Source organism: Camelus ferus, chromosome 4 (assembly GCF_009834535.1).
Source record: "Camelus ferus isolate YT-003-E chromosome 4, BCGSAC_Cfer_1.0, whole genome shotgun sequence".
Classification (NCBI taxonomy): Eukaryota; Metazoa; Chordata; class Mammalia; order Artiodactyla; family Camelidae; genus Camelus; species Camelus ferus.
This window is the reverse complement of record NC_045699.1, coordinates 9,511,440-9,531,980: the sequence shown is the minus strand read 5'-3', so window position 1 is coordinate 9,531,980 and position 20,541 is coordinate 9,511,440. Positions and strand designations below refer to the sequence as shown.

General features: G+C 42.2%; 1 protein-coding gene and 1 long non-coding RNA gene across 6 annotated transcripts in view; one reads left to right on the top strand and one right to left on the bottom strand.

Annotated features, from left to right (window-relative positions):
* FRMD3 (FERM domain containing 3) overlaps window positions 1-20,541 on the bottom strand; it is a 296,566-nt gene that overhangs the window by 58,911 nt on the left and 217,114 nt on the right. For all 5 annotated transcript variants that reach the window (XM_032477519.1, XM_032477520.1, XM_032477516.1 and 2 more), the window contains 4 exons: window positions 8,237-8,324; window positions 6,612-6,700; window positions 3,557-3,620; window positions 2,271-2,359 (listed from right to left, as the gene is read on the bottom strand). In XM_032477519.1, the coding sequence (XP_032333410.1) occupies window positions 2,271-2,359; window positions 3,557-3,620; window positions 6,612-6,700; window positions 8,237-8,324 (330 nt within the window). The remainder of the gene's footprint in view (window positions 1-2,270; window positions 2,360-3,556; window positions 3,621-6,611; window positions 6,701-8,236; window positions 8,325-20,541) is intronic.
* LOC116663050 lies at window positions 1,291-5,481 on the top strand. The gene is made up of 3 exons (XR_004319082.1): window positions 1,291-2,029; window positions 4,674-4,682; window positions 5,472-5,481. It is a non-coding gene; the product is annotated as an uncharacterized LOC116663050 (long non-coding RNA).

The following is a 20,541-nucleotide window of genomic DNA, read 5'->3' as shown; positions in this document are numbered from 1 at the left end:
CAGGCAGATCTCAGAGCCAGGGCTTTCAAACTGGATCAGTGGCCCTGGGCCAGCTGACAACTAGGAGCGCATTCACGTGTTAAGAGCACACCAGGGAATTCTTGGCCACGGGGCCTCTCCTGTTCCCATGGCAGGTGAAGTGAAACGGAGGGCGCAAACCACCCCCAACCCAGGCGACAAGGTCAGGGCCTGGCTCTGCTGGCTGAACCCATTAAGGCCCCGTGCTGGTGGGACAGCCGGAAGCAGGGCCAGGACCCCTGCCGGGGAACGGGGTGGAGCAGTGGAGGAGGAAGGCAGTGCCCACCCCTGAGCTGAACAGAATGGGAGCCCTTCAGCATCAAAGGGACTGGGCTCTGCACCCACTGGCGCTCAGAAAACTTCCACGTCAGTGGAGGGGGTATCGTTGCAGTCAGAGCAGCAGCTACCTTTTATTGAGGCTCAGTGTGCCTGGCACAACTGAGCATGGCCAGGCAGGGATGACCAATCGCATTTTACAGACGAAAGATAAAAATGAGGCTCAAAGGCTTCAGAGTTTTGTTCCAGGCTGCACTGCTAGTAAGTGACAGAGTCAAGATTCAAACCCAAGTCTGTCTGCTTCCCGATCCTTAACACTAGGCCACAGTGATGCCAGCAAATCATGCCTGAGTCCCAGTTCCTCCATTCTACAGATGAGAAGGCTGAGGCCGGCCACTGGCCTGAGGTCACACGGCGGGGTCAGGACAAGCTATATCTTTCCTAAGGAACAGGGATGGTTATGGGATAACGGAGGAACAAAACGTTTGGGGAATCTCACATCAGTACAAATATTAGGGATTAGACGTCCTCACGGGAGAGGCGGACCTGCAGATGCCTTGAGATCTTACTGATTATGCTTCATTCCTAAAGGCACAGCATTTTGTGAATCACCTCATCCAGGGGTTTTCATATTATGCTCCTGATAGGATTTGCCCAGGACTTAAGGGTTTCCTGGGACACAGGGCTTTCATTCTAAGCCTGAGAGGGTCCCGGGTAAACTCAGACAACTGGTCACCCAACCTCCTGCGGAGCAGTGAGCAATAATGAGTGAAGGTTCTCCAGTCCCCAGTCCCAATTCTGATCCCCACTAACAACTACAGCTTCTCTATTTTTATCTGTTTTTACATATTAGGGTCTGTCTACACATTCTGCTTAAGGAAAACTGTTCTGTGGCTGAAAAAGGATTTGAGAAACATTGTTCAAGCCATCACTTTCCTGATGCTCCTCGTCAGCCAAAGCCCAAGAGGTTCAGAGATTCAGCGTTTCCAGGTGAGTCTAATAAGTAACACAGAATTTCACTGGTGGTGGTGGGGCTGTGCAAAAGCCACCCAGACGAGCTCCAGGGGTCAGCGGTGCTGATCCCCCAGGCAGGGCTGGCTGGGTTTCTGAGTCCATCACCACTGCTCTTCCAATCAGCAAGTGTGTCTCAAAGAGGAGAAGTGGAAAGATCCTAAGTGTGAACCTCTTTTGAAACATGAGAGCTTTGTGGATGGTTTCTGAAGTCCTGTCCAGCACTGACTTCCTACGATCCTGGACTCTGATGGCGTTCCACCCCCAAACCTTTGGCTCTCGTCTCTATACACGGAAGCCTTCTTACTATGAACACGTGTGACTCTCCGCCCAAGGTTGCTTTTTCTGGTGTTGACAGCACATTCAGCCATGTTCAGAGTAAGCCAGACGTGCCAGAGAGTATTAACTCGGCCCTTGTAATGTCCCTCAACCAAAATGAATGGGGAATTGGTAGACAAACAGCCCAACCTCCTTGCCAATCAGTGGGAGAACTCCCCAGCAGAGCTGAGCCCAGCTGCCCACCATAGTGACTGCTCAGTAATGCGCCCTTTACTGCCTTCCTCCCCTTTCCCTTTCCCACTCCCCTGCTGGTAAGTTCAGTAACCACATTCCAAAGATGACTACTTGCCCCAAATTCTCCTCAAGGTCTGCTGCGAGGGGCGCACCAACCAGAAATAGATCCTGTGACATGTTGAATGGAAATAGCAATGAAGGGAAGGGAAGGGTAGGGAAGGGGAGCAGAGCCCACAGCAATTCTACGGGAAACACACAACGTAAAATAAAGTTCAGGACTTGGTCAGGCCAACAGGGGTTGGGAGTCACCCTGAACAATGCACCAAATTTATAATTCACTTAAATATAATATAAAAGACTATATTAAAAGAAATGAATATACAGCTGTTTGCAGAACGTAAAGGGTTCCACGGGTGCTTTTAAAACCTATGATTAGATTAAGAGCTACTTACTTATAAAAGGCCTGGTTCTCCACCCCACACTTCCAAAGATGTTTGCAGGCAGCTGGTGTTGAAGTATGGAATGCCAACATGGCTTTTTTCTAATAAAAAAAAAATAACAAAACAAGAAAGGGCGTGTTAAATACTGTTTATTTTTTATGTTTTTCCTTCAAGAATTTACCTATTTGCATCCCGCCGCCTACCAAACAGATTTGAAGTAACTTACGCATTAGTATCTACTTAAAAGTGTTGCTGAAGTGGTATTCCCCCAGCCCTCACCCTCTGCTGTTAGTCATAGCAGACATTACTAACTTAACCAGGACCTGTTTCTTTTTTCTTTCTTTCTTTCTTTTTTAAACATATGTACTGCTTTATTTTTACATAAACAGGCTCAGGTTTTACACTGTTCTGCTATTTGCTTTTCTCACTAACTTTTTTTTAATTGAAGTATAGTCAGTTTACAATGTTGTGTTAATTTCTGGTGTACAGCACAGTGATTCAGTCATATATATATATGGATATTATTCCTTTTCAGATTCTTTTTCATTATGGGCAACTGCAAGGTATTGAATACAGTTCCCTGTGATTTACAGTAGGACCTCGTTGTTTATTTTTTATACAGTAGTTAGTTCCAGGCTCTGTTTCTGATTACAAAAAAAAAAAATAGCTTCACAATCCTTCTCAACACCCCTGCCATTGCCTACCTCATAGTCTGGCTTGGATTAGTTTAAAAACTTATTTGCTATTCTTGAACATCCAGTGCTTAAACCGAAAAGTAGGGTCAAGAAAATCCAGAAACTTCCAGACAGAGCTCTGAGGCTCAAAGTTGCAGTAATGGCCTCGCCCAAAGCGCATTCCCTGATGAAGTCACCCTTTATCTGGTGACTCCTGGATTCTAAGATTCCTGGGACTTAGAGATGTTCTTTATAAAACCAACCAGTACTGGCTGACATCTATTTTTAAGTATTCTGCATTTGTTTCCTAGTTCTGTATTCTGGCAAATTACAGACGTAGAGGGGCATTCCATTTTCTATTTCTCAAGTCTATCCCAGTCTAATTTTTACACAGGAGTTTATGTTCAGCACTGCTCACTGAAGTTATTTTAAATGTGCAAACCCAGTGTTCATTTGTTTAAGTCTAAACTTCCAGGGTCATCACAGACTTTAACACTGTGGCCTTTTGGGGGCTACAGCACCAAAGGCACATTTCATGCTCGAGTCTTTCTCACCCACATACACACCTGCACGTACTTAGACATGCACACGCAACCACAGAGAGCCGGACAAGCAGTGTCCTACCTCCTTCTGTGTGCCAATCACATAAAATGTCTTCCCTTCAAACTTCAATTTGCAGACATCCGGCCTAAGAAAAGAAAGTCTTTTTGGGTGAGAAATAAAAAACAAGTGGCAGCTAAGCAAGGTACCTGGCTCTCCCATAGGAATCCGGCTGACTCACAAGTGCCAAGCAGACTGCAGTGAAACAAGGTATTATCTTCTCATCGCTGAAGGCCCAATGAGCAGCGAAAAGCCCCCAAGTGAATTATACAGCGATTTTCTTCCCAAGAGAGGATCTGTAGGCAGCTCAGAATTATTTATTCGTCTTTTTTTGTTTGTTTGTTTGTTTTTTGTTAAGCTGTACCTTTCTTCCAAGGAGCTCTAGGAGTTTCAGGGACATTAACGACCAAAACAATACTGACTGGCCAAGCCCACACTGCGAGGTAGGAGGAACGTAGTTATTTCATATTCAGTTAATGAAAAGATACAGATTTCCAGTATCCATCTCCCTCATCCTTTCACATCCATCTCCCAGAAACACATACCACACTGCAAAATTTTCATTTCTGCTCTCCCTGCTTATAAATGAATAATTGTATTAGATACTGAAGTGCTCAGAATTGTAAGGACAACTTGATGAACTGTCGCCCAAAGACTTGAGGCTTCATTTTAAGGAGAAGTTGAGTTAAAACCTGCCTGAAATGGAGACCTGAGGTCACCTTATTGGTGAGAAGAGACATGTAAAAAGAGGAAGGAATTCTATTTTTATTCCTTTGATCTAATTCCTAGGATAGTGATGTGTGCCCCTAAGCTCTTCCTGGGGGAAAAGTGAGGTCCTATAAAGCTAAGGAGAGAATTTGCAAGAGTGACAAAGCTCCATGGATGTTAAAAACAAAACAAAACAAAACTAGGTTTAACACGGAAGAAAGTTTATTTTTAGTAACACGTAGGTGACTGTTACAAACATGTGCTTGAGCAGAGGTGGGAAGGGATAGGGGATGACACCAGCCCCCCCACCAGAAACACCAAATTGCAGAACCCAGAAACACACAGTCTGGGATGGTCCATCTCAATTCTTCAGTGCACCCAGGAAGAAACTAAAGCCCCAAGGAGGGAGCTTTGTACTTAATCTGCACGTGAGACACGTCGGGTTCTAACCCAACTACTCTAGAGTTCAAGCAATTTAGAAACACCCTTTAGGACCCCCACGCCTCTTGTAATCCTAGGGTAGTATGGGGGATGTCTTCCCTTTACACATGCTCCCCAAAGTCTGCAGAAATCCCTAGGGAACTTATTCTGGAATAGACTGAAGGCTGGCTAACATTGGAGCTTCTTTACAGGTACTGAAAATAGAAAGAAGAAAATTGGTAACACCACCATGCTATACATTTATAAAACCCCATAGTTTACAAATCAAACTGTTTCTCTTGCTTCTCCCCCATCTCCTTTCTTCCCTATAAAGCAGTCGGATATGGTTAATACCCATTTTATGGATGAGTACATTGAGACTCAGTTAAGTGATTTACCAGAGGCAGATGAGAGTCTGAGAATGCTAACTGGGGAGGACAAGAATAAGCAGGCACAGATGGGAAGTGAAAGCATGCCATGAGGAAAAGGCAATGATAGAGTGGACAGGGAAGATATTTAGACAAATTGGGGTTCTTAGAAAGGGAAGGCTGACAATGAAAAAGAGCAGAAGGTTCAGGAAGCAAAGTGGACATTAGCTGATGCTAATCTAGCAGAGAAGGTTTGAAGGGAAGGCAGTGCTAAGAGGAGAGTGCCGAGAAGTGATGAGCGGGGAGCTTAGTAAAGAGGAGCTAGAAGAAATCCTGCAGTTAACAGGACCATACAGCTGAGGTTCAGGTCAGTGCAAGAGAGCGTTTCCAACCCATGACTGAGGGTGGATGCCCACTGGCCCAGCAAGAGCTTCAGACCCAAGAGCTCCAGTCAGAAGAGAGAGCCCACCACCCAGGGAGACAGTGGGTGACACATCTGTCAGGGACCCTCAGAGAGGGAACCAAATCAAGCTGAGGCCATGAACAAGACTACGCCCTTAACAATATTCCAATCACATAAAATGTTCAGCCTTCTTTACTCTTTACCAAAACTACTTTGTTCTTCCATTGGACATAGTGGGAACCTGTGTCCTTACTGACACAACCTAGACTTTAGTCTTCCCCCAGATCAAATGTTCATGCAGGTGATGCTCTTCCCAGCCCCTAGAGGATGGATCTTGATTTGACCAACCTAGTCATGGAGTTTTCATTCATCTTGGAAGGACTGGTTTAAGTAGGCACATATGACCCAATCCTGCCCAATGAGACACACAGGAAGTCTTCTGCAGGGCTTCTGAAAAAGCTATCCTTGTTTTAATAGGAGACACATGGAAGGGACTGCTCCCCTTTGGGCTTGGGTGATGCTGTGTGAAGATGTGGTGGCCAGAGTTGCACGTGTGGCCACCATATGGTCAGGAGCCTGGAGATAAAAGCTGCCACCTGGGATGGCAGAGAGGAGAACTGAGAGACCCAAGTCCTTCACAGCGTTGTCAAGCAGTTAAGTTAAATGGCTGTGGGACTGCCTGGTGTCTGGAACTTCTGCTATTTAAGATAATCAGTCCTCCTGTTTATAAGCCATTGTGAGAAGACATTCCTGTTCCTTTGAGCCAAAAGCATCTTCGCTGATACACTGGATTACAAAGGGGGAGTTTGCAGCGAGGATTCAACAGAAGAGAATGGAAAGAAGGGTGTGGGAGAGAGGGATGTCTTTTACCCTGCCCTGACCCCCTTCCCCATGGTCACCCCTCTGGCCAAACAAGCTACTGGTGAGGAAACACTGGACACCTTCTCTTCGAATGCAGTGACCCTAAGCCTGGGACACACTCAGGGCTCCTGAGGTCTAGGACAACCTAGATTTGGTTTCATTTATAGATGAATAATCTCCTTACAAGAAGCCCCAAGGCAGAGAAATGGGTCCCAGGCATTCTACCTGACATTTCTAAACAAAAAGTCAAAGGCTGGGAAAGAAAAACAAGATTAAGGAAAAATAAGATTACATTTTTTTTTTCCAAAGAAGCACTCACCATTTTATCAAATGGATTCTCTTATTCCCCTGGAATACCACAAAACCTGCAGCAGTGAATCCTAAAAATGTTGTTGTGCCTGTTGAATCCTGAAAACACAGAAACAAAAACATATTTGGATTAAGGAATGTAAAATAAAGGATAAACGACATGCTTGTTCATCCTCACCCGGGGTTAATTTCAGGTTAATTACGATGATTGTAGCAATAAGCTAAGTTTCTGAGGTGAAGACTACCAAGGATAGTACTTCTAAAATTTGAGTGAGGTCCAGCAATGTGTCATTTTCCCTTTTGAGGAAGCCAGCTTCTGCCTCCCCAGATTAGCCCCAAACCACTAGTCTCCTTCCAAGTGTCTTCCGGGGCTGCCTGAGTTCTCAGATCCGCCCTACAATGTGGGCAAATTGTTCTTGGTTTTCATTAGCACTGAAACCAAAGCCCGGAGCATCTAATTTCACTGCCCTCAATCGCACACAGGCTTTCAGGCAACTTAAATATAAAGATATGTTTAGAAAAGTCTGTTGTGATTCCAGCTTTGACCAGGAAAACTAAGCACTGGTAAGTGAAGGCAAAGGAACAACAGGATAACAACAAAAATCAAGTCAGTCTCCAAGCAATAAATAAAACAGGCAGACGGGCTCAAATTTGTGGATAAAATCAAATTCACTAAATGGAATCATCTGATTTACACCATTACCAGGAAGAGACGTCTGGGAAATATTATAAAATAATTATGTGGGCAGAGCAAGAAAACAGACCCCACCGGTTCTCTGCCTGGGCTGCACAACGGGATCGCCTCCAGAGCCCGGTCTGCACCCTGACAGAGCCTGACGGACCTGGGCAGCAGGCCTTTGTGCGGCTCCCCAGGCCCTGCTAACGAGCAGACGGGCCTGAGAGCTCTAGCACTAGGACTTCACCAGATACTATGAGCTGCTTCCATCTGGGTAAAGAAGTCTTCCACTACGACTGAAAAACGTACCTTTAAGAGCCTGGTGGATATAAGCACTTAGTTTGGGATTCAGGTCAGTGTCTGGTTGATGTGTACTTAGTTTAGGATATGGAAAGAACACTGTTTTCATAAAACACTTTTGGAAAATATGTGCTTGAGCATCGTTTTGGGGGCTTTCTTAAAAGGCAGATTCCCCAGCTGCACCCCCTGTGACTCCGATTCAGTGGCTCTGGGGTGGGACCCAGGTGACTCTGATATACGTGGTCTGGGTTTCCTGCCTGAGAGAAATACTGTCAAATAATGTGAGTAAAGGAAAAAAGAAAAATACATACTCCTAATGTCAAAATATAACTTTAAATCTTTCTTTTTTTTTTCTTCCATTTTCCCATTTTTTAAGACTGCATTCTTGCTGGCAATGGCCTTTGAAAATAAATCTGTTAGGATCTTATAACTTCTCATAGGTAAAACCATGAATGAATTAGTAAGCAATTAGAAGACTCAAGTAGAGAAAATCAACTCCCCAGGCCTGTGACTGCAGCCCATTGTTGTCCTTTCTGATTAGAGGCGATGGGTCAGGCTATGGAAACATCCTATAAAGGGTCTGCCAAGCCTGCACTCCAATTAGCTTTCTTTCGGGCAAAACAATCATTATATGTCAACCTGCAGTGAGGGGCAGTTACCTTGCACGGGTGGGGATCCACTCCATAGGTTTCCAAAGTTTGAGCTTTCAGGAGCAAATTAAATTCAGCGACCGGTGGGCTCTGGCCTCTAAAATCACACAAGAAAAGTTTAGGGAGTTAATGTGAAAAATAATAGAAACATGGAGTCCTTTCATACAATGACAGAAAGCCCTACATAAACAGTAATCAGTAAGACTGGTCATTATTCCTCCCCATGAGGAGACCTTTGTTAAGAAATCTGAGCCCGTGTTGCCTGGCTAATTGTCCCATAATAAACCCACACGTATCCTGAAGACTCCAGAGACCTGGACAGTTCATCAAGGTTATTCAATTACCAATAAGTCGGCCCTTGCAAATTCAATCTTAGTAAGAACTAAAATTCAGCATCTGTTCTTTCCTACTTATTCTAAAAGATTATCCAGGGTAAATGGCATTTCTTCTTGCTCAGGGTAGAAAGTGGGCAATCCTGTTACCCCGTCAATAAGTCTAAACAGAGCCATCTGGGTAAGAAGAGCTGTCAGCCCTTCCATTGGAAAGCCCTGGGTTTTGAAAGGAAATCTCAGCCACGTCTAGTCCGAGCAGTGTCCTCCAGGGTGGTAAACAAGGTCTTGGCCCCGGGGGAGGAAGGGGGCTCCAAACACAAGTGGCTGTGAAGCCCCGTGGGGCTAACTTCCAAACCAGGATGGTGCAGCATTTCAGACTCCGCCTTGACTAACATTAATATCCCACATGTATCTTAGAGAATCTGAGCCACTCTCCAAGGATAAATACGTAATCCTAACAACAGGAATTCACACTGATTCTCATAATGTAAAAGTATGTTGCAACCTTAACTCCACACTCTCTCAAGACAGCTAAGAGTCGTTATGCCTCTAAATCAAAACAGTATCCCCTCTACCTTCTCAGTAAGGCCTTTCAAGATCTTCTCTTTGGGAGGGAGGATATAACTCAGTGGTAGAGCGTGTGCTTATCATGCACGAGGTCCTGGGTTCAATCCGCAGCACCTCCATATAAATAAATAAATACTTAATTACTTCCCCCGTCCCCAAAATAAGATCTTCTCTTCACCCTGAATGTTCACTCTGATCATTTCTAACTGCAAACACTCAGCCCCAGGTGGCAGCAGGGTGCAGCCTACGCAGCTCCAGAGGACACACCATTAAACCCAGAGACTTCTGTTTATCAGGAGGTATCGCTCGGGTGTGAAGACAAGCCCCTATATGGGAAAAGATTTTGGCAACCTGCACAATCAAAAGGACTCCCATGTAGAATTAAAAAATAAAATAAAACCTCCTAAAAATCAATAAACAACAATAAATATTTTTAAAAGATAACTCAGAAGAAAAAAATGGCAAAACACCTGAATAGGCATTGCACAAAATAAGCCTCCAAACAGCCGACAACCACATGAAAATGTGCTTAACCTCCTTACGATCAGCAAAATATAAAACTTAAGAAATCATTTACACATCCATCTGACAGCTAAAATTAAAAAAAACAAAAACAAAAAAAAACAACCAATATCAAGCCCTCCTGAGAATGTGCAGCAAAAGCAACTCTCATCCTGCTGGTGGAAGAGCAATTTGGTATAATCATCTAGAAACATGACATTATCTCCTAGAGTTAAACATGTTTACCCTATAATATAGCCATTCCATTCATAGTTATATATACACAACAGGGACTAGTCCATGTTGTACTAAGAAACGTACAGAATTTTCATAGTAGTGCCATTTGTAATAGCAAAAACTAGGAACCTAAGCAAACGTCTACCAGCAGTAGATTGGATATACAATGGAATCCTGCACATGAGATAAGTGAATTCAATCTATACATAAAATACACGAATAAACTATGCATCAAATAAATGAATTCAAGCTACACACAGCAAGATGGGTGACCATCTCCAAAATAAAACTGAACAAAACAAGTCGGATATAAATGAATACACACTGAATGAATTCCATTTATATGGCTATTATTTATTTATTTTTTAAATGGAGATGCTGGGGATTGAACCCAGGACCTCGTGCATGCTAAGCACGCACTCTACCACTGACTATATATACCCTCCCCCTCATACGGCTTTTTTAAATGAGCAAGACTGAAGTATTTAAAGTCAGAGATGTATCTTAGGGGAGGAAGGAGAGGTAAATATTGGGAAGAGGCATAATAGGGGCTTCTGCGGTGTCACCAATTCTCTTTGATCCGGTAATGTAATAATTCATTGAGCCTGACATTTATGTTTTGTTTGTTTTTCTGAATTTGTGTTATACCTCAGTTTTGAAGAGCTTAAGAAAAAAGGAAAAGAAAAAAAAAATAAAAAGGCTGGAAAGCACAGGGAACCTCATATACTGCTGGTGTGTGTGGAGCGACCCCTTCAGCAAACCAGCCACCATTTCCCAGAAGAGGTGAAGTTGTGCAAACTCCATGGCCCAGGTTTGTACCTGGTTTCCACACCTAGCTTTGTTTCTACACTAGGGACAATTTTGCATACACCCCCATGAGAGTATTCAAGAAGCCATAGTAACTTTGTCATAGCAAAAACCCCAGAAACCACCTCATTGCCCATCAACAGGAGAATGGATACATAAAACCCGATGTGTTCATATGACAGAAAATTAATTACACAGAAGCAAAAATGAAGACCTGTGGCTATACGTGTCAGTGTGAGGAACCTCCAAAACACAATGCTGGTGGGGAAAAAGTGAGATACAAGAATAGAGTATGATTCCATGCATGTGAAAGTCAAAAATAGGAAAAAACCAAAACATTACTAACCGATGTATGAAGTACATTTATAAAAGCAAAACAGGAGAATAAACAACCTAAAATTCAGAATAGTGTAGAGGAGGGAGGGAGGGAGGGAGGTCTCAGAAGGACACATTCGGAGACTTGAGAGCTTCTGGTAATGTTCTAATTTATAAGCAGGGTTGGGGGTCATGGGAGCTTTCCCAACTATTCTTTATACATATATTGCATATACTTTTTTGCATATTATACATTTACAAAGATTAAAAGAGAAACAATTCATACCTTTTTAATAAAAGCATTACGGGGTGAAATATTATGCAGCCTACAAGCACCACTGAACTAAACAGAATAGGCCAGAAATGTAATAGATACACATACTAAACTCTCCAGTTCTGAGTAATATGCAGTTGTTTACACTGCCAAGAAATACACGTTTTTCACTTAATATTCAAGGAGGAATTCTTATGCTCATTTTAGAAATGAGGATTCTGACACTGAAAGAGGAAAAGTAACTTGCTCAAGGTTACTCAGCTATTAAGTGGAGGAGTGAGTGCAAATCCAAGGCAGCCTGGTTCCAAAGTGCTTCGCGAGGCCTGTGACACCATCACTACCAACATCTTACAGTCAACAGCCATCTACCTGCCTGCTCTCCTGGTTACCAGGTCAAGCATTTCCAAATGACGTGGTTTCTGTTGGTTCTTACAGAAAGTATTTTTCAAATTCTAAATACTTCATCTTATCAGTGATGAGGCAGTCCTTCCCAGATGACAGATATTTAGATTTGATTAGACAGCAGTGATGTCTCCATTTTAATCTAGGTCAGAGATGCCCAGACTAGAGTCTGCAGGCTACATCTGGACCATCGCCTGGTTTTGTATAGTCCTGGAGCTAGGAATGTTCCCCCAACCCCATTTTTAAATTGTTAAATTGTTTGAAACAATCAAAGAGTAATATTTTATGCCCCCGTGAAACTTACATGACATTCAAATTTCAGTCTCCATAAATAAAGTTTCACTGACACAAAGACACACCCATTTAGCTGGGTACTGTCTGTGGATGCTGTCACGCTGTAATGGCAAACTGAGTGGTTGCAACAGAGACCATACGTTCTACAAACCTAAAATACTTACTAAATGCCCTAGGACAGAAAAGGTCTGCTGAACCCTGATCCAGGAACTGAATACAGGCATAGAAACAACTGAAGCTGTGTCTCTCTGAATCCATAAAATGAAGATTAAAAATAGTACCTACCCCCAAGATTTGGTATACAGAGTGAGCAGTTAATAGTTGTAAAGCCATTAGACTAGTGTCTGGCACAGAGCATGCCCTCTCCTCACCCTCAGAATAGCATTTGTTCCCTTGCCAGTCCTGCACGTGACTGAAATCAGAAATATGACGTGGGTGGTAATGTCAGGAAGCAAGTCAAGATATTTACAGCAGAGCAAAGGCCCCTCTTTAAAACAAAAGTCCTCAAGTTGGTATCATCTGCTTTGGGTTTGCCTGTGGATCTCCAATGAAACACTTAAAAGACTTAATCCAAAAAGACATATACTGAAAAAAGCTACCTGTGAAGGTTCAAAGAAGGAAAAGGGCTCAAAACCAACGGAGAAAAGGTGGAGACCCTGAAAGCACTTAGAAACTCTGAGTCCCCCTGACTCAACTGAGGAAGAACCCATTTAATGGTCATGTTTACAGGAAGACACTAAGGTCAATTAAATAGAAATTTCTTTTACCTTCAAATCTTATTGGACATTTGTTTCTGGCAAAAAGTCTGGTAATGGAAAATAATGATTTTCTATCCTTTAAATCTTGCACCAGGAACTGTTCTGCTAAGATGAATAGTGTCTCTAATGAGACATTTAGAGGTAAAGACCAGTGTTCAGTTAAATTCTTTTTCAAAAGCTAATAATTCTCTAAAGATACGCTCTTCTAATAAATTAGGTGAGGTCAGGTAATGTATTTAGCTACATATTCCCCTCTGCCTGTCTTGAATATGTTTTTTTGCCAAGAGGAACACTCTCTCTCTGATTGATCCTCCTTTAGCATACCATGACACAGAGTACACAAACATACAGCATCCCCAGAATGAATGCAAATGCTCAGCGGACATTAATTGTGGAATGAGGTGTGGATCTTAATGGGAATGACCTGGGCTGCTTGGAGCAAAGTTGGGCAGGGAAGGGGATGGATTTGGCTCCACCTGATTCATTTGGGTCCGTGAACTCCAGACTTAAACTCATAAGATTCCTCAAAAAGCTAAAAACAGACTTACTATATGATCCAGCAATCCCACTCCTGGGCATGTATCCAGAGGGAACTCTAATTTGAAATGCTACATGCACCCCAATGCTCATAGCAGCACTATTTACAATAGTCAAGACATGGAAACAACCTGAATGTCCATCAACAGATGACTGGATAAAGAAGCTGTGGTATATTTATACAATGGAATACTACTCAGCCATAAAAAATGACAACATAATGCCATTTGCAGCAAAATGGATGTCCCTGGAGAATGTCATTCTAAGTGAAGTAAGCAAGACAGAGAAAAATACCATATATCACTCATATGTAGAATCTGAAAAAAGACACTAATGAACTTATCTACAAAACAGAAACAGACTCACAGATGTAGTAAACAAACAAATGGTTACCGGGGGAAAGGGGGTGGGAAGGGATAAATTGGGAGTTCAAGATTTGCAAATATTAACTACTATATATAAAATAAACAACAAGTTTCCACTATATAGCACAGGGAACTATATTCAACATCTTGTAGTAATCTATAACAAAAAAGAATATGAAAACATATGTACATGTATGACTGAAATATTATGCTGTACACCAGAAACTGACACATTGTAAACTGACTATACTTCAATTTTAGAAACTGTCAATAAAATAAAATAAACTCATGGGTAGAATGGTCTTCTACCACAAAGCAGAATTCTCAATTTGAGTTAGGTTAGCTTTTGCTAACTTTAGATTTTGTTTACCACTGGCTTCAAATGCTTGAGAATGCTCTCAGAACTTGCACTTCAGCAGGGCTGGGGATCTTAGCATCCATAAGACTCTGGAGAGCGCTCCATGCTCTGGGCCTCGACTGCCAACTTTTTGAGCTGCAGGAAAACTCCTTCGCTCTTCAGTTCCACCCATGGCTCTCTGCACCTCAGATGATCGTTTTCCTCCCTGTGGCCGTTTGTCCTGCCATTGGCAAGGATGCCCTGCCCCGGCCGAAGGTCTGCAGTGCCTCAGGAGGGTTTCACTCAGCACCCCGCCCTGCCTGACTTTGGCCAACTGCCCGTCTTCACTCAGTGAAGACCTGAGGCCCAATGGTGGTAGGAAAGTGCAACTCTGTAGCTGGAGTCTCTAGGGTCCCAATCAGTCAAGTCTGTCATTTCTAATTCTTTACTTAGGGACATTATCTCTTTTAAACTCCTTGGGGACCATTAGGGAGCTTATCTATGCAGAGCATTAGACAGGATACTACAAATCTGAGTAACTGCCCTGCTATGAGGGAGGCAGTGGTGATGCTCTGGGGCCAGGCAGGGGAAAGATATATGGAAGAGCAGCCACTTAGAAAGGTATCAGAGTACTTTACAGGAAAACTCAGCTTTCAGGTCATGTTCTATTGCTTCATAACTGAGTAGCCTTGAACAAGTTAATTTCTCAGGTCTCGATCTCCTTATTGGTAAAAGAAGGCAGTCGCAAACAGTCCAGTGGAAGAAGATGAATTGGCTGAGCAGGATGGTGGTGGCTCAGAGAACAAATGATTCTTCTAAAGGGCACTGCTGCTTAGGGCTGCATGTAGGTGTCAGGGCCTTGTGTTACCAAGTCCCCCAGTTGCACGTAAAGCTGGAACTTTATGGCAACTGATTCCATTTTTCTAAACTATTATTTGGCCAAACAACATACATCTGGGTGAGTGCGTAGTCCAAGGACTGTCATTTTATAACCTCTGCTTTGGACTCCATGGGTCCCTCAAGTGTCATAACTGAGTATTGAGTGTCTTTGCTTTGGACTAGTGACCTCTTGATATTCAAAGGCTCTGGATGGTAGTTGTAGCCGTGGATGAGCAATAACAAGTAGGAAGTAAATTAACTGTTGCTTCGTGAATATTGTTTTTTAAATAGAGTCTTTCAAACCATGAGGTCATAGGGTGTGCAGATGATGACCAGGACCAGTGCTTCCCCAGGTCCTGACACAGAGTTACTCTTCAGCAAATATTTGCTGCATAAATGGATGGACAGATGCATGGATGGATGGATCATGGATGGATATGTGGATAGATGGATGGATAAATACACTTATAGTCTCATCAAAAGTTTCAACACCTTTGACTCCACGCATAACTTAATTCACCTGTTGGGGGTGATCAGAGAGCATATTAAGTAATGAGTGAGTCCAGCTTTCAATACTATCCTTCTCTTCTTTGTGCCATGTTGCACTTCTGTAACATTCCTCTTTCTCCCTTCAAATCACTTTTGCCAGATTTCATCTGTATAAAGAACACTGATGGATTGGGTGCACACATCATCTGTGCCTGGCCCAACCCTTTCTAGAAATCTCCCTGATTCTAAGCCACGTAATACAAGGATTTAGTTTTTACAGGAGGAGTATTTGGTGCTAAATCATTCCATCTTGCCATTCCTAAGAGAGGTATTATACCAAGTAACAACAGAGAATGGAAATTGATTTGATAATCTACCAGAGGGAGGGGGAGGAGAGGGAGGGAAGGAGGGAGAGATTCTAGGGTTTTGGAATGAGAGACTTGAGAAGGGAAAGGATACAGGGAGAGGGGAGAAAGGATGACAGAGGGAAAGCACATTTCAAGAAAGGTGAGAGTTGTAAGAATCTGACATTTCCCCTCTTCCTTTTACACAATAAACACTCTTCTCAAAGCTGGGCAAAAACACTTCCTAAGGGAGCTGCTGTGATCTAACCATCAGAAGCACAGGTAGAGGGGCATTTTCATAGCAGGGCACTTATTCTAAAAAGCTAGACATTTTTAAAGCCAAGGCACATGATTTAAAGAGAATGTGAGTTTTGAGAAATAAAAAGAGATAACAACTTTGTTTAAAATACTCTCAGTGTCATTACTGCTTCCAGCACAAGACTCACTGCATTAGATCATTACGGTGGCGTCTAATCGGGTAGTTTTTCTGCTCTTTAAGGGCAAGGAATATACTTCATCAAACCACTTCACTGCCGGTTGAGCTTTCTGAATATTTAAACGCTGATGATCTGTGCCTGAAGCTAATCCAAAGGTCTTTGCCTTTAATGAGAAACCTGATGAACTGGTCTAACTGAGTAGACACTCTAGGAAAACCTCCAGAGAAGCCTGTTGGGGTTCCTGATAGTAAAATCAATCCTGCTCTTGATTTTCACGCCCCTCTGAGCCCCCTCAGGGCTAATGGAATGGGTAATTTCCTCTTCACCCAGATGGCCATTATTGAAGCTGTGGAAAACAGAAACCAAGAGAGTCAAAAAAAGAAAAAAAAAAAAGAAAAAAACCAGAATTGTCACATCCCCAGGGATGGTGGCTTCCTCCAGCCACCAGGAGGCTCCAGAAGGAGGAATAACCTATTTCTGAGAAATTCCAGTGCTAGGACCTCATCTCTGCCTACCAAAGTCAAATAAAATCTATATATTATGAAATTACTTTTATACATAGTTTTAAAAGCTAATAAGGCTCTTTTGTCTTAAAATTAGCTGTAGAGTCAAGATAGTGAAGCAGAAATTGATTGTAGGCCTGCCCTGCCGAGTGTTAAAATAAGAGTTAACAAATTGGAACTCATGGGTTAAATCTGGCCCACCATCTATTTTGCTGACAAAGTTTTACTGAATCATAGCCCACTCATTCATGTGTTGTCTATGTCGCTTAACGAAAGCAGAGCTGAGTGGCTGCAACAGACACCATGCAGTCCAGAAAGCAAACAAATGTATGAACTACACCTGACCTAGAAGAATCATTCAGCCTCAAAAATGAGAATCTTACATATCCACATTCTCTAGTTCACAGGATATTAAAAGGCCCAAAGATACCTTTATAAAATCTTTTAAAATAAAACTCTCTTAGTTACACATCTATTAGAATGGCCAAAATCCAGAACACTGAAAATACCAAATGCTGGTCAAGATGGGGAACAACAGGGACGCTCATTCATTGCTGGTAAGAATGCGAAACAATACAGCCAATTTGGAAGACAATTTGGCAGTTTCCTACCAAATGAAGTACACTCTTACCATACAATCCAGCAGTCAAGCTCCTTGATATTTACCCAAAGGAGACGAAAATTTATGTCCACACAAAAACCATCACGTGGATGATTATCACAACTTTATCCATAATTGCCAATGCTTGAAAGCAACCAAGGTGTCCTTGTCCATTTACCAAGGTGAATGGATAAACTGTGGTACATCCAGACAAGGGACTATTATTCAGTAATAAAAAGAAACGAGTTAATGATGAAAAGACATGCAAGAATAAGATTAGCATATTGCTAAGTGAAATAAGCCAATTTCAAAAGGCTACATACTGTATAGTCCCAACTATATGACATTCTGGAAAAGGCAAAAGTATGGAGACAGTTAACAGACTGATGGTCGCCTGGGGTTAAGGAGGAGGGAAGAACGAAAAGGCAGAGCACAGAGGATGTTGAGGATAGTGAAAGTGTTCTGTGCTATGACAGGGAAATATGTCATTATACTATTCTCCAAACCCATGGTATGTACAACATCGAGAATTAACCCTAAGGTATATGAACAGTGGGTAATAATTATGCATCAATGTAGGTTCACCAGTTATAATAAATGTACCACTCAGGTGGGGAATGTTGATAACGGGGGAGGTTAGGCATGTGCTGGGGCAGGGCACATAGGGGAAATCTGTGTATCTTTCATTCAATTTTGGTGGAAATCTAAAACTCTTCTAAAAAATAAAGTGTATTAAACAAAAAACCCCTCTGTTAGTCAATGAGATTGTGAAGGTCATTAAGAGCTGTTTACCAGCCATTTCCAGTTTGCACCACTGGACACCCAACAGAATTGAATTTCCTGTTGGGTGGGACCGTAGGACTGGTTCTGGCCACAGTGGTTAAGCAGAAGTGACGTGTATCACTTCCAAGCTGAAGCAGGACCTACCACAGCTCTCTCTTCCTTTTGGCTCAACAGCTGGCAGATCCAAGCCCGGGATGGCCCGGGAGTGACAATGATGAGCAGAGCCCCCAGCTGACCTCTGCAGGATACTAGAAATAAGCCTTTCTTTAATCTACAGATTTAATGCAATCCCTATTAAATTACCCAGGACATATTTCACAGAACTAGAACAAATCATAATAAAATTTATATGGAACCACAAAAGACCTAGAATTGCCAAAGCATTACTGAAGAAAAAGAAAGAGGCTGGAGGAATAACTCTCCCAGACTTCAGACAATACTACAGAGCTACAGTCATCAAGACAGCATGGTACTGGTACAAAAACAGACATATGGACCAATGGAACAGAATAGAGAGCCCAGAAATGAGCCCACAAACTTTTGGTCAACTAATCTTCAACAAAGGAGGCAAGAATATACAATGGAATAAAGACAGTCTCTTCAGCAAATGGTGTTGGGGAAAACTGGACAGCAGCATGTAAAACAATGAAGCTAGAACACTCCCTTACACCATACACAAAAATAAACTCAAAATGGATCAAAGACTTAAACATAAGACAAGATACAATAAACCTCCTAGAGGAAAATATAGGCAAAACATTATCTGACATACATCTCAAAAATGCTCTCCTAGGGCAGTCTACCCAAGCAATAGAAATAAAAGCAAGAATAAACAAATGGGACCTAGTTAAACTTACAAGCTTCTGCACAGCAAAGGAAACCAGAAGTAAAACAAAACAACCTACCAAATGGGAGAAAATCTTTGCAAATGAAACCGACAAAGGCTTGATCTCCAGAATATATAAGCAGCTCATACAACTTAATAAGAAAGAAACAAACAACCCAATCCAAAAATGGGCAGAAGACCTAAACAAGCAATTCTCCAAGGAAGAAATACAAATGATCAATAGACACATTTGTATTGAGCATGAAAACATGCTCAATATCACTAATTATCAGAGAAATGCAAATCAAAACTACAATGAGGTATCACCTCACACCAGTCAGAATGGCCGTCATTCAAAAATCCACAAATGACAAATGCTGGAGAGGCTGTGGAGAAAAGGGAACCCTCCTCCACTGCTGGTGGGAATGCAGTTTGGTGCAGCCACTGTGGAAAACAGTATGGAGATTCCTCAAAAGACTAGGAATAGACTTACCGTATAACCCAGGAATCCCGCTCCTGGGCTTGTATCCAGAAGGAACCCTACTTCAGGATGACACCTGCACCCCAATGTTCATAGCAGCACTATTTACAATAGCCAAGACATGGAAACAGCCTAAGTGTCCATCAACGGATGACTGGATAAAGAAGAGATGGTATATTTATACAATGGAATACTATACAGCCATAAAAACCGACAGTATAACGCCACTTGCAGCAACATGGATGCTCCTGGAGAATGCCACTCTAAGTGAAGTAAACCAGAAAGAGAAAGAAAAATACCATATGAGATGGCTCATATGTGGAATCTAAAAAAAATTTTTTTTAAATAAATAAATACAAAACAGAAACAGACTCATAGACACAGACTACAAACTTGTGGTTGCCAGGCGGATGGGGGGTGGGAAGGGACAGACTGGGCTTTCAAAATATAGAATAGATAAACAAGATTGTACTGTGTAGCACAGGGAAATATATACAGGATCTTATGGTGGCTCACAGCAAAAGAGAATGTGACAATGAATGTATGTACGTTCATGTATAACTAAAAAATTGTGCTCTACACTGGAATTTGACACAACATTGTAAAATGACTATAACTCAATAAAAAATGTTTAAAAATTTAAAAAAATAAAAAATAAATAAAAAAGAAGTAAGCCTTTCTTGTTCTAACCCACTGATCTTTCAGGGTTGTTTCCTTGGGAAACTCTAGTTTAATCTTGACTGATACAGAGCTGATCAATAGCTGTGGTATTTATTATATTTGCAAAATTGTGTCTTCTCTCTCCTGTCAATGATGTGGCCCAACTGAAGAAACAAAGCTGATGTGGCCATGAACTTCAGTCTTCACTCAGATCTCTTCGACACCCAGAGGAGTCTAAGCGCTTGGTCCATGGAAAATCTTATTAAAATCTTGGCCTTGTATTTTCAAGCACCTCAAAATTCCAGCGTGTCTCTCTCTGTCTTACTTTCTTCCCCCTAAAGAACTCTCTTAATTCGTGCCTGTCTGTCGAGGCACTGTGGTTCCACCTTCAAACACTGTGCAGCCTCCTAAGGAGGAAAGTTCTTCCTCTCTGATTAATTTTCTACCAAGAATCACAGCTTCTGTCCCTTCCACAGAGGGCACAGGAGGAGAACAAGTCTAACCAAGTAAAAAGGCTAGAGAAGGTTGTGAACCCCCACAGCTAGAACTGTTTACCTCAAGGTAAATCATGGTCATTTCTGCTAA